Source organism: Acomys russatus, chromosome X, assembly GCF_903995435.1.
Source record: "Acomys russatus chromosome X, mAcoRus1.1, whole genome shotgun sequence".
Taxonomy (NCBI): Eukaryota; Metazoa; Chordata; class Mammalia; order Rodentia; family Muridae; genus Acomys; species Acomys russatus.
Genome location: NC_067169.1, coordinates 52,733,626 through 52,752,293, shown reverse-complemented (window position 1 = coordinate 52,752,293; position 18,668 = coordinate 52,733,626). Strand labels below are relative to the sequence as shown.

At 45.8% G+C, this 18,668-nt stretch overlaps 1 protein-coding gene across 1 annotated transcript in view; it reads right to left on the bottom strand.

Moving 5' to 3' along the window:
• Nhsl2 (NHS like 2) overlaps positions 1 to 18,668 on the bottom strand; it is a 246,807-nt gene that overhangs the window by 135,123 nt on the left and 93,016 nt on the right. Inside the window, exon 2 of the mRNA XM_051142199.1 lies at positions 5,394 to 5,465. Within this exon, the coding sequence (XP_050998156.1) occupies positions 5,394 to 5,465 (72 nt within the window). The remainder of the gene's footprint in view (positions 1 to 5,393; positions 5,466 to 18,668) is intronic.

The following is an 18,668-nucleotide window of genomic DNA, read 5'->3' as shown; positions in this document are numbered from 1 at the left end:
TGAAAGAAGAAAAATGTCTGGTTTCCTTAAAGTAGTTTATAAGCCCACTGCTATTCTAGCTAAATCACCACAGGAATTATTCAGTGAATTTAACAAATTCATTCTAAAATCAGGGAGCATGCACAAGGACTGCTAAAAACACTTTAGTGAAAATACAACGAAAGATGATTTAGTATACAAAGGATTAAATCCATAGTACTTAATGGATTGTGGGTTGGACACAACAGTAGGCATTTAGAATGCTGTGAGAAACTGCATACTGATAACTTGGATAAATGAACAAGCCTTACGCACACGCACACACACACGCGCGTGCGCGCACACACACACACACACACACACACACACACACACACACACACAGACTTCCAAAGTCTGCCTTATAAGGAATAGATTTGAAACCGGGCATGGTGGTGAGTGCCTGTAATCCCAGCACTCAGGGAGGCAGAGGCAGGTGGATCTCAGTAAGTTCGAGGCCAGCTGGATTGAGGACAGCCAAGGCTACACAGAGAAACCCTGTCTTGGAAAAAAAAAAAACATAAAAGAAAAAGATTTGGAACCGTCCACAGCGATTAAGAATGCTTGAGTTTTTCCAGTGTAGACACTAGCCCCTTCTGGTGGACAGTTTTGGAACTAGAACTAAGTTTTCATGGTATGAATGGGTTTTATCCTGTTTTCAGCCTATGTCCTAATGACTTTAGGATTGCCTCTTCCTAGGGAGTAGCAATCAAGACCCCATTAAGAGAAATCCTTTCTGATCAAGAGAATGAGACCTTTAGCCTGGAGGGAAAGCTAACATTCCAGTTGGCAGGGTCAATCACCTGGCCAAGGGACCATCCCCCAGGAAGGCAAGACTACTAGGAAGGCAGGATCACTATAAGCCATGCTAAAGAAATAGAAGGAAGAATTGTCCCTTTAATGAGATATTGTATTTGTCTTTACCAGAATTCCCTACTGCAGTCTCTTATAGAGCATAGCCACAGGACTTCGTAAGCCACTCCACTTTTCTGAATTACTCAGAAAAGCACAACTTCCCTTTTTTTTTCTACCTCTGTTCTAACATGCTTTCCCTAACACACCAGGTTTCTTCAGTTTTTCTTTAAGGCCCCTGTGCCACCATGTGGCTGTCTGCTGCCATATGACTGATCTCTATGCCCATTTCACTAAAGTAGCACCCCTTCTCCATTCTGCGCCCTCGGAAGCTGCTGAGGGCTACAGCTTGCCTGACTTTTATGCTATAATAAAATTGTCCCTGAGCTTGAAAGAGAGAGAGAGAGAGAAAGAAAGAAAGAAAGAAAGAATGAAAGAAAGAAAAGAAGAAAAGTGAGTTTAAAAGTTAAAGCTCAAAACAAATATCCAGGTTCAATGGTTTTATTGGTAAATTCCTCCAACTGTTCAAAGACTTTAACACTTATTATACACAATTGATATAATCAACATGTTAAGATATTAAAAAAGAAAAATCATATGATCATGTCAATTAATGCAGAAAAGCAACTGAGAACTCTGACACCCATGATAAACTTTTTAAAAATCTGAAAAATTGCCTGGCCTGGTGGTGAATGCCTTTAATTCCAGCACTCAGGAGGCCGAAGCAGGTGGATCTCTGTGAGTTTGAGGCCAGCCTGGTCTACAGAGTAAGTCCAGGACAGCCAGGGCTACACAGAGAAACCCTGTCTCAAAAAATGAAACACACACACACACACACACACACACAACAGTGGCAGAAAAAAAAGAGAGAGAAACAAACAGTGATAGAGACCTCAGATGGCTCAGTTGGCAAGACACCAAACTTTAAGTCTGAAGGTCCTGGGTTCAAACCCAAGGTTCTACTTTACCTGGGTATGGTGGCACACGCCTGTAATCCTAGCACTTGGGGAGGCAGAGGCAGGTGGATCTCTGTGAGTTCGAGGCCAGCCTGGTCTACAGAGTAAGTCCAGGACAGCCAGGGCTACACAGAGAACCCCAATCTCCTAGAAAAACAGGATGAAAATAAAATCTGAAAATTAGGAAAAGAAGAGAAATTCAACTTGAAATCTACAGCTGGTCATACAAGCTAAATCACATAGCTGATAATCAAAACCTGTTTATATCAAGGCATAAAAGAACAGGTCTGTAATTCCTGCTAGCTAGATACTGAGACAGAAAGATCTTGAATTCAAGACCTGCTTGGGCTACGTTCTAAGACACTGATTCACAAAAGGAGAACTGAATAATGGTACTTCATCAAAGTTAAAACTTTTGCCTTGTGGAAGACCCTATTAAGAGTCCTTTGTTGTTGTTGTTGTTGTTTTGTTTGTTTTTGGTTTTTTTTTTTGAGACAGGGTTTCTCTGTTTTACAGACCTAGCTGTCCTGGACTCGCTTCATAGACCTGCCTCTATCTCCTCTACCTCCTCCTAAGTGCTGGGATTAAAGGCACGTGCACCACCACCACCTGACTGAGAGACTTTTTAAAAAGTTAGACACTAGGAGAAATATTTGCAAAACATTTATCTAACAAAGCACTTGAATCCACAATGTACAAAGAATTCTGAAAACTCAGCAGTTAAAATTCAAACAGCTCAACCAGAAAATGAGCTAAAGACATAAATAGACATTTACCGAAGAGGAGTCACGGTTGTCACATCAGCCCTTGAGAAGATGTTCAACATCAGCAACCAGCAGGAAAATGCAAATTAAAACCACGGGGAGACATTACCACACACCTATCTGAATGTCTAAAATTGTACTAAAATGTGACAACACCAAATGTTGATGAAAGTGTGTAGAAACTGGATCCCTCGTACACTGCTGGTGGGAATATAAAATGGTATTCTGGAAAGCAGTTTGGCAGATTCTTTAAAAAACTAAACATGCAAGTACCATATGATCCAGCAACTGCAGTCTTAGGCATCTGTCCCAGAGAAATTAAACCCTAAGTCCACTAAAAAGCTGCTAGGCAAAAGCCCATAGCAGTGCTATTCGTAAAAGCCAAACCCAAGAAACACTACAGATGCCCTCTAATGCCTGCGTGGACAAACATTCTGTGATGTATCAAGACCACAGAAAACTGTTTGTCAAAACAAAGGCAGACCACTGAGCGAGCAAACAAACAAATGAACGAAATAGAATATTGACACATGTGGTGACCCTGACAATGGCTCTCTTTATCAGCGCTTCTCAACCTCCCTAATGCTATGACCCTTCAATACAGCTCCTCATGTGGTGACCTCCAGCCATACAATCATAGTTGTTCCTACTTCACTACTGCAGTTTTGCTGCGGTTATGAATTGTAGTGGAAGTAACTCATATACAGGATATCTGATACGCAACCCCTAAGGGGTCTCGACCCACGAGCTGAGAACCTCTGCTGTAGATCATTGTAATGATGGAAAGAAATCCCTAGAGAGAACACAATGTATGGTTGTGTGTGTGTGTGTGTGTGTGTGTGTGTGTGTGTGTGTGTGTGTGTTTTAATGTAATTTTGTTGAAACGACCTAATTCAAGAAATGGAACAAAGTTGTTAAATTGTTTGCAGGAAAATAGATGCAAGGGGAAATGCTTATATTAAACAAATTAAGCCAATCTTGGATAGACAAATATCATATGTTTTTTCTCATTTGTGATTCCTAAATTTTATATAGATACATACACCATGTATGAACATATGCTTCTATGTAAAACTTTCCCAAAGGGGACTAAGAAAGGAGGTAGGGAAGACAGGTAGGGGAGGGAGTATTCATATGTGTTCAATGTATACTGTATATTAGTGTAAAAATATCCTTATGTACCATAGCATAATGTACAAGAAATATAGCCAATGAAAGAAAACAAAGAAATGATGGGACTGGGGAAATGGCTCAGTAGGTAAAGGTGCTTGTGGGTAAGCTGATGACCTGAGTTCCATCCTCAGCCCCTCACGGTGGAAACAAGAGAATTAGCTCCTGCAAGTTGTCCTCTGACTTTCACACTGTGGTTTGTTCCAGCATGTACACATGCGCACACGCGCCCACCCACACACAAGTTTTTGTTTAAAGGGACTGATAAGGGTTAAATGGGCATTGGGTAGTTATGGCCTGGAAGTGTGGAAATGCTGTTTCTTGGCAGTTGGTGGCAGCATCCTGCTTGTGTGTTGTCCTGGATTTCTGACCAGCACCTATATTATTATTTTTTTTTTAATGTAAGGTAACTCTACAACGCTTTAAAAAAGAAAGTTTAATTATGAGGCTGGTGAACTAGACGCAAGTCCTGACACAGAGATTTCCAAGACATTGTTAAGTGAGAAAAGCGCGTTGCAGATCACTGTTTTTAAGCTTCTATGTAAAACCAAGCTATTTACAGAGATGACGACCCAAAAGAAGGTGGGCACGCCACATGGAGAACAGTGGCTACCTCTGGGGAGTGCAGTGGACATGGTGAGTAAGGATGTTAACAGCAGCTGAATTGAATTTGCTCACAAGAACAGTGGGCTAGGGGTGTGGCTCGTTGGCAGAACGATTGCCTAGCACACAAGGCGCTGCCTTCCATCACCAATGCTGGAACAACACAACATTTCTGGGAATATATTCATATTATTTGTGTCATAAAAAAAATCCTCGACACAACCGCAGTGTTCGAGGAATTCAAATCTGCATTTCCCATCTGGATTTGACATGGTTTATCAGCAGAGTGGCAGGGCACACAGCCTGACTCCTGCCCTTGAGCCTGAAGGGAGTGGCTCTGATCCTCATTTCAAGGCAGGCCCACTAGCAGCCGAGGAAAAGCCAATGCCCCACAGCTGCTAATCACCACATAGAAAATACACAGCAGGCCACATAGCAACATCTCCTAGAAGGCTAAAGTTGACAGAGGGTCATGCAGCCACAATCCTGGGAGCAGCCAAGTCTTCCCTGAAAACCTGAAAACCTGAAGAAATGGCAGCAGTTGAGCCTTTTTTTTTTTTTTAAAGAACGATACCTCCAGGTGCGAGTGGGATGTCTACAACCCACCACAAAAGGCTAAGTAAGAGCAGACTCACCTTGGGTGGCCCCGGCCACTGCATCCTTTCAATCATTTCTCTATTCACCATTTGTTGAGCACCTATTATGTGCCAGATAGCCACAATCGCAGTGTTCAAAACAGAGTCCTTGCCCTGCTGGAGCTCCCATTCTACCGGGAGAGCGGGCACTGGGCAAGCAGAACGAGCAGCTTAGCTGCTGGGTGGTATGAAGTGCTGTTACTAGCGGCATGGTAAAAAGGGTGTGAGGTGGTGGGGACTGTGAAATGTGACCAGAAAAGGTCTCAACGACAAAGCAGTGACAATCAGGAATGCAGAAGCCAGCTGCCAAGACAGGCAGCCCGTCCTGTCATTTTCTACTTGCCCTTCCACATATTCTCTGTCCCTCCGCACCCAGTTTAGCCCTGGTAGCTGACCTGTGCTGGCTACATCCACAAGCTCCCCTGCTCTCTGGCTGCGAGTCCCGTTCACCACCCAGTGGCAGGCACCTGGAAAGACATGAGAAGAAAAAAAAGAAACTGAGCCGAGGACATCCCTTTTCCTGCTCTCTCGGTGCAGGCCCTCTGTGTTGGCTGCACCCCACCCCTTCAGGCAAACCTCTCCTCCAAGGACAGTGAGAAGAAGTGGCCACGTTCTTCCTTGTTTAGATTTGCTTTTTTTTTTTTTAACTTTTAAGCCAGGAACCTTTAAAAAATTTATTTATTTACTTTACATCTCAACTGTTTTCCACTCCCTCCTCTCTTCCCAGCCCTTCCTTTCCCACCTCCCCTCCCTGCTTTCTCTTCAGAGAAGGAGGGCCCTCCAATAGATTATCAACCAGCCTTGCCATCTCAAGTTGCAGTAGGACTAGGCGCATCTTCTCTTACTGAGGATAAACTAGGTGGCCCACTAGGGAGGAAGGGTCCCAAACGCAACAGAGTCAGAGACAGCCCTTGCTCCCGCTGTTTGGAGTTCCACATGAAGGCCAGGCTACACAACTGTTACATGTGTGCAGAGGGCCTATGCATATTGAGGCAGGATCTGGTAGCCCAGGCTGGCCTCAAACTCACAATCTTTCTGCTTGGGTTCTGGTCACTTCCGGTGTCACGGGCCTAAGTGACCACAGCCAGCTCAGATTTTCCATATACTTTATTTGTACATATTCACTGTACAGAATGGTAGATTTCTTCATGGCAATTTTCACTATGTATATCACACGCTTGCTCATTTTTATCCATCTTCTCTTACCTCGCCTCTGGATAGGTTCTGAAGGGATTTCTGAGGCATCGTGTCCTACTAAGATGGCCAGAGCACAAGCCCCAAGCCAAGAGCAGTTCCTCTACTTGTTATTGTGCGAATCAATGGGAGTTCTGCTGTCAGCAAGATTTCCGAGGGGCTCTGTGTAGCAGGAGCATCCTAACATACTGCCACTTGGGCAGGACACATAACTCTGGGAAACTCAAAGGATTCTTCTAGTCTGTTCCTGACTCTAGAACAAGTCCAGAAAACGGCCATCATGGGCTTTCAAGTGAACCCATCCCACCTCAGAGCCAAGCCCTCTACTGGGGAGAGGGGATGTTCCATGCCATTTTGCCCCCTTCCCTGGGCCCCTGGCACCAGCCACTCTACCTACATGAGCTAGCCTAACCACGTCAACATCAGAATTCCAAGAAAAGCTGTCCCAATTTGCCCTGTCCAACTTCCTGTCATTCACAGCTAGCTGCCAACAGACAGAAGGCATCCATCACCCACTGAGCGAAAGCAATGGGCCACAGTGGGGACAGTGTGAAGGAGACATCTGAAAGAAATTAAAAGGCAGGGGGGCGGGAGGACCAGGAGCCCAGGCAAGCACCAGCCATATCATATGCTGGTGAGGTCATTGAGAGGGAGCGGCTGGAAATCCTAGCCCCAGGCTGCAAAGTACCCATGTTTGAGTGTGTTTCAGGACAAAAAAGCACCCTGCGTGTTTCTCAGTGTACACTGAGATTTGAAGCTCTGCTTCAAATTCATGAAGCCCTGAGCCAAGGTGCCCAGCTGGGACAAGGAGGACAGCACGTGATTCTGAGGGCCCATCCCAAAGCTAGGAAAAGCTGTTGGTGTTTTGTTTACACTGACATAAATCAATCCAAAGAAATGAGTCCCGCGGCCAAAGTCAGAAATGCTGCAGATCAAATGGCTGCCAGCCTCTGAATCTTGGCCCCACTCATGAAGCGAGGGTTAACCTACGATAGCATCCTGAATCCAGCCCTCTCAAGCTGAGTGTCCTTAATATTAAGAACCCAGCCAGGACCTCAGTTTTCTGATCTAAAAATGGAGCCACTTGATACCTCACAGCATCATAGTAAGGGTCAAATGAACTGTGTGTCACATGGGTCTGGCCCTGGCCTTAGAATCCTGGCTGCTCAGCATTTGTCTCTCCTGGTATCTACTTTTCCTAGGCAAGAGTGAGGCATGTGGGGTGAGGAAGTTCTGGGGTTCCAGTGGCCCTGGGAGCCCTTGAGAGCTCTCAGAGGGGTTTGGCAGCTCTTACATCGATGCTTGTTTCTGCTCTTTACTAAGCGGTGTCCTGGTTGACTGTCATTTGGTCCTAGCAGGACATGCCTCCATGAACTGCTTGTCACTGAAGGGCACTAATGCTCATTAATAACTGTAGACTTGGCTGACCCACCTCAGCAACTGCTTTCATCTCTAGAATCTCAGGCCTTCCTTACCTGACTCTGTGCTGCCACAGTGATCTTTGGCTGGGAACTGCTAAAGGGTCTCTGCCCACTTTCCCCTTCTAGCCTTCTTGCCCCTCCTTTTTCCATTCCCCCTCTCTCCCTCGCTCCCTCCCCCCCTCTCTCTGTCCCTCCCTCCCTCCTTCTCTCTCTGTCCCCCCCCCCCATCCTGGTCTTGGCCCTCCATCTTGTTCTTTCACTGGCTCGTTTCAAAAAACCCTCACCCAAATATGGTAGTCACAAGGAAACAGCTATAAAGAGTGGCTCAAATGGACCCATGGCCCAATTGAGGAGAACCTAATCATTGGGTCACTTTATCAGTGCCAGCTGTACCTTCTCTTTTGTCCCCACTGGGGCATGAGGAGGATGGCAAAGCCAAATGAGGCCTGGCTGATGCCCTTAGGCACCTGACTAGCCAGTGGGTACACTGACCACACAGTGGGGAGGGTGGCTGCTTGTATCAGAGACCTGGGAAGGCTTTCCTAAAGAGAAAACACTTCAGCTGCACCTTGAATCCTAAGCATTCACTCTGCAAAGAGAAAGGTTCAAAGGGCATTGAAGGATGTTAAGGCCACAAGGAGTGAAAGCTTGGCGTTTGTTACACAGCAAGATCTGGGAGAAGGGGAAGCAGGGAGTCTAGAACAAGTTAATTGGAGCCAACTGGCCAGAACGACAGGTGATAGGGGCTGGGTCATGGAGGTCAGATTGCCAGGCTCAGTAGATGGCACTTGGTGAACGTTGGTAGACATGGTGAAAGCGAGAACTCAAGATAATCTTGGCTGAATGCAAGACTTGCCCAGCTATGGGGAGCCTTGGGTTCTATCCCCAGCACAACTAAAATGATTATTCCAGAAGGCAAAGAAACAGAAAAGATCAGTCAGGACACTGCTGCCACGATCCTAACACAAGGTGAAGGCCTGGATGAGGATGCTCACCCCATGAATGGGTACACGAGGCAGAGAAGAGACAGCACAGTGCCTGCGTGCTGTATGATGGGCCTGTATCTTGCCATCGCTCTTCACCCTTCCCAATGTGACAGGGCAAGACAGTGCAGAGGTTCCTCCATCTTGTAGTCTTGCTGAAGCCTTTTCAGTTTTAACTAGAATTTGTTCTTCTCAGTGGTGAATCCTATGGAAATTACCCAACTCTAGTCTAGAAATGGAAGCTCAGGCTGCCCCGGTTAACTTACCTCAGCCTCACTTAAATCGCCTGTCTGTGCAGGCCTCCTCTTACAGCTGCCAAGTGAGATACCAAGATGTGGTTTTTACCTTTAAAAATCCCTTACCCTAAACACTTGAGGCTATGCTTGGGTCCCAAATACCTGAGTGTAGTCCCAGCTGACTAGAATAAAAACTCTCATTTGGCTATGAACTGTGAGTACTCATCTCTGGCGGGGGGGGGCGGGGGGCGGGGGAAGGTTTCCCTGTAACACCAATACCTTAACCTGCAGCCATTTTAATGGAGCTCAGGCTTTCCAGTGCAACTTCCACCATAGTGTATTCCCAATCAGCTCCACCTCCCCAAGCCCTCACCTGTCCTTGGGGCTGGGATCCTGTTGCCTTTGGGCATTCCCAAGTAATCATCTCACCAACTTGTCCCTAACTGCCAAGCTTGCGCTCACATCTTGGCTCCAAACCAATTTGGTAGAACTGTGGTCTTGTGGTTTTCTGGGATCTGATCCAGTAATTAGGGATCATTTTATACCTTTGGGGCAAACACAACTCCCTAGTTCTATAGCACTAGTGTGCCTGTCAGCATAGACAGCTCATGTTGGGAGAAGCAGCGTCTTTTCTACTCCCTACTGTCAAGTTTCTTACAAATGACCTTGTCCCTTCTGTGTCCTCCCCCCAGAAATATCTGAAAATGTGTAGAGGCATGTCTGGTTGTCACAATGGCTCCAGAGTACAACTGTCATTTCAGGCCAGGAAGTCGGGGCATTGAGTGCAAAGGAGAGTGTCACGCTGCAAAGAACTGTGTAACCTTAATTGCCAATGGTGTGGTGGTCCCCACATTGCACCCATGGTTTCACTTTCTGAAGTTTCCTCTACCCACTGGCAACTGTAGTTTGAAAATATTAAAGCAAAAATCGAGAAATAAACAATTAAAAAAAATAACTCCTCTAGCAGTTTATGGTTATAATGATTCTTTTTTCGTTATTAGTTACTGTTTTTTAATCTCTATCTGTGACTAGCATATCAGCTGAGTCTCATCACAGAGCTTTTATGAAAGGAAGCCACTTCAGACATCCACTAGGTGTCTTTGGAGCCGACACCCCATGGATAAGGGGGCAACTTGAACTGTGATTTCAAGTTCTCTGAGGCTGTCCTTTTCTATTCTCCTTGCTTAGCACAGGAGGGTGTGTGCACCAAGTGCTTGAGACACTGATAAGTCATTTCATAGCTTCATTCTGACTGAGTATCGTACTGCTGGGTGCTAGAGACCAAGGGACAAACACACTTGAGCAGGGCCTTTATCCCTGGGCCAGCCTTAGTTGCCTGCTAAGGTAATCCTAAAACCCCAGTGTGTATCACTTCTATCACAGGCCCTGCCTAGCAAGCTCAATGCTGAGCTACAAAAACCATTCATTCATTTATCAGGCATCCAGGAGCCCCTGAAATAGTTCAAAATAGTGCTCAGCCATGATTTTGTGCATTCCACCAAGAGTAGAGGAGGCCTGGGTGGGGGCTGGTAGTTGAGGTGGGGCCAGAGACGTTCCTACCCGTCTCAGACAGTCTCTGGGGACTTGGGGGGGGGGGCTGGTGTGGATGGAAATATGTGCCACATGGCCTGAACTGCAGGGCCAGCCCCTAGCTCTCACAGCCCCAAACACTTCCAGATGGATTTATTTATAACTCCCCAAACAGAGGCGGCACTTGCTGCTCTGCCTCATTCCCCTCTCCACTGCTGAACAGGGCCAGGTCACCCCTCTCCCCTCCCCACTGCTGAACAGGGCCAGGCCATCCCTCTCCCATCCCCACCGCTGAACAAGGCCAGGCCACCCCCTCCATCAGAAACCAGCAGAGGACAGGGAAGGAGCAACAAAGTGGCAGAATCATAGCTCACACAGTCCAAGCTCAAGGTCACCACTGTCCCCTAGGTGGCAGCAGCAGCCCATTGTGTAGGTGTGCCTGCGGAACCTGGCCACCATCATGCCTACCTGGTCCATGTGACTACTACTCCAGAATGGCTGGAGAGAGAGAGAGAGAGAGAGAGAGAGAGAGAGAGAGAGAGAGAGAGAGAGAGAGAGAGAGAGAGAGACAGACAGAGAGAGACAGAGAGTGTGTGTGTGTGTGTGTGTGGTGTGCATGTGCGCGTGTGTGAGTCTCTGTGTGAGTGTGTGTGTGTGTGTGTGCGTGCACGCATGTGCATGTGCACGTGTGAGTGCGTGCACGCGGGAAATATCCATTTTGACAAGTGTCCTTTCCAGGCCTGCTTCCACCTCATAAAGCCGAGGCACACCAAGGTCGCCTTCTCATTCTTTGCGTCTGGGGTATTCTGAGTCTCCTCCTCTCTGCCGCCTCCTGCTAATACTGCTTTCCATAGTTTATAGACTTTCAGGGGTTTTGGGTTCTGACATTTCCAACTCTTGACTCTTTGTGCAAGCAGGAGACAGCTGAGAGAGGCTAAGTAATGTGCCTAAGATCACACAGCAAGCTAAACAGCAGAGACAGAAGAGGAAAACCCAGGCCTGCCCCTGACGCTTGCACCCTCCGAAGTCCCATTTTCTTCTCGTGTGTCAAGTGGGACTAGCAGGTGGTGTGCTGCCTCTGCGTGGAGCACATGCTGGCTCTGTTATTTACTCCTTTGGTGACCTTTGATGACTTAGTTTTCTTCTCTCAACTCAAGTTCTCGATCTTTCTTTTAAGCATTAAAGAAATAATGACTCTAAATAACCTAGACTAGCGCTTGGCTCGCAGGGAGCCCTCAATCAGGAGGAATGAATAGGGCTGGGGTATAGCTCAGATGCAGCATTTGTTTAGCACGTGTAAAGCCTGGGTTCTGTCCCTAGTAAAACACACATACACACACACACACATACACACTTTGTTGTTTACTTGTATCACTATAGAGCTTGAACTTTCACCTCTTGATAGTTCAAACATTACAAGGCAAACACTACCTTGTGCTTTCTTATACAGAAAGAGGTAAGTCATGGGGATTACTGAGTGGCCCACTAAGGCTGTGCTTGTAGCACCAGAGGAGGTACTTGGGCCATGGATTCTGGGCTTCCCATAGAGACTGAAAGACAAAATAAATGTCTTAGCTGAGCCTCTAACTTCCTCACTCCATCCTGGCCCACCTTTTCCACTTCATGGCCAGTCTTGAGCTTGTGGTCCAGAGGCTTAGTGCCCGCACCCAGCTGAGCAGGCACATTTTAGTGACCGTAAGATGGATACGTGGGCATGTCAAGTGTTAAAGAATGTTTTGACCCTGCAGCTGGGGGTCTTTCTTAGCTATGGCTAGTTCCTTTCTTAGCTATAGCTAGAGCTGGAGATGACCAGAGGGGCCAAGGGTGTCAAAGAAAGGAGACCAAAAGGTTTCAGAGGAAAGTTTTTAGATGCTGAATATCTGCTTTCTATAAATCCTTTCTGCCACCAAAGTCACATATAACCCACGTCTGCCAGACCCACCCCTCTGCATCCAGGGGTCCAGACAAGTTTTCCTGCAGCTGTTCAGGAACACATGACACCAGACTTCTGCCCCAGTGGGAGCCTCTGGCATTCGCACATTCCTTCCTGCTTGCTGCTGCACAATTAGCCACGCATAATTTCTCTGTGTTTTTCCACCCCACACCGCACGCCAGTGACGGCATGAGGGAGTAGCAAGCTCTGAGCACACATGGGCAAGGAGGGCCATTGGTGCTTCCGTCAATTGGATGTGACTCATCAGATGGGCCCTAAATCCCAACAGCAATTTGGCTTCATCTGTTTCACCTTTGCAGTGGGCTTCTGGGAGGCTTGGAGTTCCCCCAGAGTGTAGGAGGCATGCAGAACAGGTGCGTGACACATGCCTGATCTCTGTCTAAGCAAAAGGAACTCTCAGAGTATGTGCAGAAACCATCTCAGAGAGTCCCTGGGTGAGTGGGTGGGTGGGTGGGGGGGGGGAAGGGAACAGCTCCTTTCCATCTCCAGAAGCTTCTTTCTACAACAAAGGCGGAAACTGTCATATTTACTGCTCCAGCCCTACTGCGTGGCTCTCTGAACTTCAGTATTCCTCGGTGATGCACAAGCAGTATTGCCTCTCACACAGAGTTCCTCTGGCTCAGGGATGTGAGGTCCTCTCACTCAATGCTACTTTTACAATGCCTTCTTGTGCTGCGAAAGTGAATTGGCGCATATTCTAAAATCACCTAGAGGCACACATGTGGTGCACAGACATACATGCAGGCAAAACATCCATACACCTAAAATGAAAGAAAAAAAAAAAAAACACCTAGAGGAAGATTGTTTCATCTCAGTATTGATGGAACATTGTGCTGTGTCTGTACCATCTGTACCAGAATGAGAGAAACAAAAGAAATCCAGAGTTTCAAATATACATAAGAGGTTGTAGTATATGTAGGAACTTGGGCATGAATGAAATAGTTCAGACAACTCAAATGCCCAAAGAGCCAAGCAGACAGGATAGTGAAGAAAGGTGGGGAAAATACAGTAAGGATTGGTGGGGACTGTGAAGATCTGGGCAGCACATGTTTTAGCTAAAGGGGAAGTCACCATCCCAACACAGTTACCTGCTGTCCTGTGGAAATGCAGATTTTCTGTTTTTCAAAAGGAGCCAGAAATCCAGACCACATGGAAAGATTACTAATTGTTCTGGGACACACTCTGTGGCTATTATTTAGCCTAGTGGTCACAAGCCCGTGGCTTCTCCATAATGATGAATGATATATTTGTCACAATAAGTGCTACTGATGGAAAAGGAGCAAACCAACTCCCACACTTACCCTCTGACCTCCACATGTACCCTGGAGTTCATGTGGGTATGTGCACACTTACACACACACACACACACACACACACACACACACACACACACACACACAAGTAACTGTGTGAAAAAACAAAAGCAAATTTAAAAAAATTTAAGTGAGCCCATATCAAGGTGCAATGCAGGCCGAACTTCAAAGGGTGGTTATGAATTTGGCATTTTAGAAAGGAGCAGCTTTCAGCAAGGCCAAGGGCGGAGACAAAATGCAGTGTGATGGGTCTGTCTGTCATGCTCTGGGGCATGAGTGACTTCTGACCACAGTCTCAGTAGGTGATGTTTACTCATGGCTGGAACCAGGACGCTTACTATGCAGAGAGTGAGAAAGGTGGGCAACTGTTGCTTAGAGGCTGGAGCCTGAAAAAGCATACAGAGGAGTGCTAGACACAGACAGACTGGCAACGCCACCACCACCGGGCCTTTTCAAGAGTAGGGTGATTTGAAAAGCTAGGAAGAAAAGAAAATGCACAAAGCCTGACCATAGTGAGTGACTAGAAGCAGCCTCAGAATGTGAGCTCAGGTCAACAGCAACGTGGTAAAGCCTACCATAGTAGCCAGAGGTCCCAGAGCCACACTGCTCTGGTACTGGAGAAAGGAAGGAACGGACAGGAGATTCTAGAAAGCCAGAGACACACAGAACTTCAGGAAAGTATGTATATAAAACACCTCCTTTATGTCAAGGGCAGCTGCTTTGTTCCCCCTTGCAAGCCTTACTCTCCTTTGCCATGTGAAGCAAACGTGGCCAGGTTCTGGAGATGAGGACCTGGGCACTGTTGTGAGCTGGGTTTCTGTCTACTTTTTTCTTTCTGTGATCCTTCTCCATGCTGCCTTTTGTTTTAGTGGCTACATACGCCACCGTGGGACTCACTTCATTCTCCTGACTCCTGCGTGCACACAGCCCTGGGGTAAGATGCTTTCGTCAATTGTTTTCCAGGAGAGTGACTTCCAATGCCTAGAGTTTTTGGTCCTGAAGAATTATCTAGTTAGATATAATAAACAACAATAAAAGTATATAACTAAACATGTTTATTGGTTTTTATTATATCTAACTATAACATGCATTCTTCAGGACAAGAGGAGGGGAGATAGGCGGAAGAGGGTGGGGGGGACTGGAAGGACAGGAGGGAGGGGACTGTGGTTGGGGAGGTAAAGTGCATATATAAGTTAAAGATAAATTTTTAAAATTCAAAAAAATTAAAAATTAAAAAAATTAAAAGGAAAACATCCCATCAGGAGAGGAGAAAGGCCTGTAAAGCATCCTCTCAGGACCTAAAGGCAGATAACGGGAGCTCTAAGGCAAGGGATCATGAAGGGCCCCACTTCCTTGAAAACCTATGGCACTTAATAGTCTCCAGAAGAGGGAGAGAGATTTTCTTCAGTGATGTAGCCACTGGTAACTGTAAGAATCCTGTAAGCAAGCTGGGCGTGGTGGCGCACGCCTTTAATCCCAGCACTCGGGAGGCAGAGGCAGATGGATCACTGTGAGTTCGAGGCCAACCTGGTCTACAAAGTGAGTCTAGGACAGCCAGGGCCACACAGAGGAACTCTGTCTCAAAAAAAAAAAAAAAAAAAAGACTTCCATAAGCAATCCTAATGAAAGTCACTGGGTCCTTAAAACCAAACAAATAGAAGCCTGAAAGTGGAAGAGAGAGTAGGTCAGGGAGGAGGAAAAGATAATCAGGAATGGGAGAGGAACAGAAGAAGGAAATGGGAGCTGACCATGATAAAAGAACATTATATGTATGTATTAAAAAATGTAATAATTAATAATGAAAGCTATCATGAATCGTAAACATATGCTAAGAAAATGATGATGTAGGTCTGGAAAGATTTTTTTTCAGTGAATAAACACTTGCCACTCAAGTATGAGGACCAGAGCTTAAATGGCTTTGGACTTCTGACCATAAGAAAATACATTTGTGTTGCCTTAAGCGGCTACATGGATGGTAATTTGTTACAGCAGCAACAAAAACTGATAACTAGCTTTGGAGGCAGGTGTAAGTAGTGTTTTATTCCTGGCCGCTTCATCTAACCTCTTTGGGTCTCAATGGTACCATTTGTAAAATAGAGACCAGAGTGCTTTCACACAGTTGAGCCAAAGAACAACCAAGGTCTCCATATGGTGGGGCCTGGCACAGAGGAGGTGCAGATATTCTTTTCTTCAATTTAGCTGGGGACAAAGTGTATTCTTGGGATTAGCAGTGCTCTAAAAAATGTTCACCAATAGGATCTTAAAACTGTGTGCGTGTAGATAAGTAAGTACTATATACATTTACTTATGTAAGATGACAAAGCACACAAACAATGATGAGATGGTAATTCTTTGAGATTTTTTTTCTTGTTGTTGTTGTTTGATTGTTTTGTTTTTCGAGGCCGAGTTTTTGTGTGAAATAGCCTTGGCTGTCCTGGAACTCATTCTGTAGACCAGGCTGACCTCAAACTCAGAGATCTGGGTGTCTCCGCCTCCCAAGTGCTGAGATTAAAGGCGTGCGCCACCATACTTGGCCTGAGATAGGTAGTCTTTATTGCAGATTTCATAATGGCAAGTTGATTCTCACATAGTGCTTTCATTGATCACGCTTGTGGTAGAAAGGCCAGTGCAGTTCGCACAGGAAAGGTAGATAGCTCATTTGTATTCAGGAGTAAGAAGAAAGTGAACTGGGAAAGAATCACTAGACCCTCACTGATCCCTCATTGTGTGAATTTGTTTGTTGAAGCTCAATGCTTACTGAAAGCATTATTTCCTCAGTTATTGGCGCACTACGCATGACGTCAACAGTAATAGACAGATCACATTTCAAGGTCCATGTATGTTATTAACATTTTCCTTCCTTCCTTCTTTCCTTCCTTCCTTCTTCTCTTCCTTTTCTCCTCTTCTTTCCTTCCCCCTCCCCTTTCCCTCTCCTTCCTCTTCCTTTCTTCTTCCTTCCACTTCCCCTCCTCTCCCTCTGAACTCTCCTTCCGGGGATGGAGCTCAGGACCTCCTGCATTCTAAGCCCACACAGCGTCCATCACTTTCTTAAGCCTACAGTACAGGGTCCAGAACAAGAACCCAAGTCCTGATTTGTGGCACTTTTAGATTTCCATGACATAGATACACTCGTTTTGGCCCATTTCAAGCTTCTGAAGTGACATGAATTTGACACAAAGTGCAAGGAGCCCTGGTGCAGTATGCTATGCATAGGCAAGGGATGGCAAGAAATGCAGGGGTGTTGATCAATGTGGAAAGCTGCCGGAGAAGTAGGAAGTGAGCAGCTGTACTTAACACCTTCATTTTCAACACGATTTATTTAATTACAGGGTTATACAATTTAGTATGTTTGCTTAACAGTTTATTTTAAAATTCCAGGATAATTTTAGACTTACAAGACTCCTTTCTGTACCGTGACTTCCCTGTGTACCCTTCACCAAGCTCCCCCTTCAGTTGACATCTTGCATAATTACAAAGCATTTGCCAAGACTAGGGAAGTGATCTTGGTGCAGCACTGTAAACTAAAGGACAAAATTACTGGGATTTCATCAGGTTTCCCTACACAGCTTTGTCTGTTCTAGGATCCACTCCAGAATCCCATATTGCACATTTTTGGTCATTTATTTTGTTGACTGTCCCTCGGTTTCGGTTTGTCTTCTGTTTTCTGATATAATTTTAAAAGATGGAATGTTTACCATTTGGCTCACACATTCCTAAATATTTAACAATTGGCTGTCACTAACCACTACAAGTCAGTTCCAGCCAACTATTCAAAGAAAACCTGACACGCCATTCATAATCATTATTCCCCCCCCCCACCGCACCCCAATGATTCCACTTTTGCGTGCTGTGGATGGAACTGAGGGCTTTGGGCATGTTAGGTACAAGCTCTACCGACTATATTCACAACCCTTTTTCAATAAATAGTCATTGGGCATCCTCTAAGGGCTGGTGCTGGAGGTACAGAGGTGACAAAATTGTCCTTGCCATTGAGAAAAATCACAGGTTAAGAGAGGAAATGGGAATAACAGATAAACCCTATAGAGTGATCAGAGGTAGGATGGAGGGTATAGAATGTGACAGAATGTTCAGAGCATGGAAGGATCCACCCTGCCTGGAAAAGCCAAGAAAGGCTTCACAGAGAACCACTAAGGATAGTCAAGAGTTTCCAGGTAGGTGCAAGGAAGCCGATGGAGGCTTCTCACGTGGAATGAAAGATAAACTGTGTGTCCGTGGAAGAGTGGGAATGACCCAGTCAGCAGAGGAAACAACAGTTGCCCATTTATCCCTTCATTCAATAAGCATTTCCTTGGTGCCAACTCTATACTGGGCATCAGAGGACCAAACAGGTAATGAATAAGGGTGATCACCCCAGGCTGTGATGTGCCTATGTTGTCGTGAAAGATGAGATGGAGTCTCATCATGTGAAGGAGCAGGCCTCATGAACACTAAGTAGAGCTTGCTGTGCAGAACAGTCACCATCACTGAACCACCTCCAGGAAAGCTGAAAACTAGGCAATCATTGCTTAACCCCATCCAACCACCACTCTTGCTAGAGGACACTCAGTGCCAGGACCTTTCTGCATACATACCACGTGATCCCTTTCCCCAACCCTTCACACCTAGACCCCTGTCAGTAGACCGCTGACCTGCCTCTAGCCTTCCATACTATACTGCTTTCTTTTCTTTATATCATTGGCTGCCTCCACTACATAGTAAATTCAAGGCTTGCCTGCTTTGTTCCCACTGTCTCCCCCAGTTTCTAGAAACTCAGGACTTGGCCTATTGGGTATTTGTCACATATTAATAGAATGGATGAGTGAGTGAAAGGAAGGATGCTAAAAATCACGCTTTCACCTTGCCAGGCATGGTGGCGCACGCCTTCAATCCCAGCACTTTGAGAAGCAGAGGCAGGCGGATCACTGTTAGCTTGAGGCCAGCCTGGTCTACAAAGCAAGTCCAGGACAGCCAAGACTACAAGAAAAACCCTGTCTCAAAAAATCATAAATGAATAAATAAATAAAATCAAGTTTTCAAGG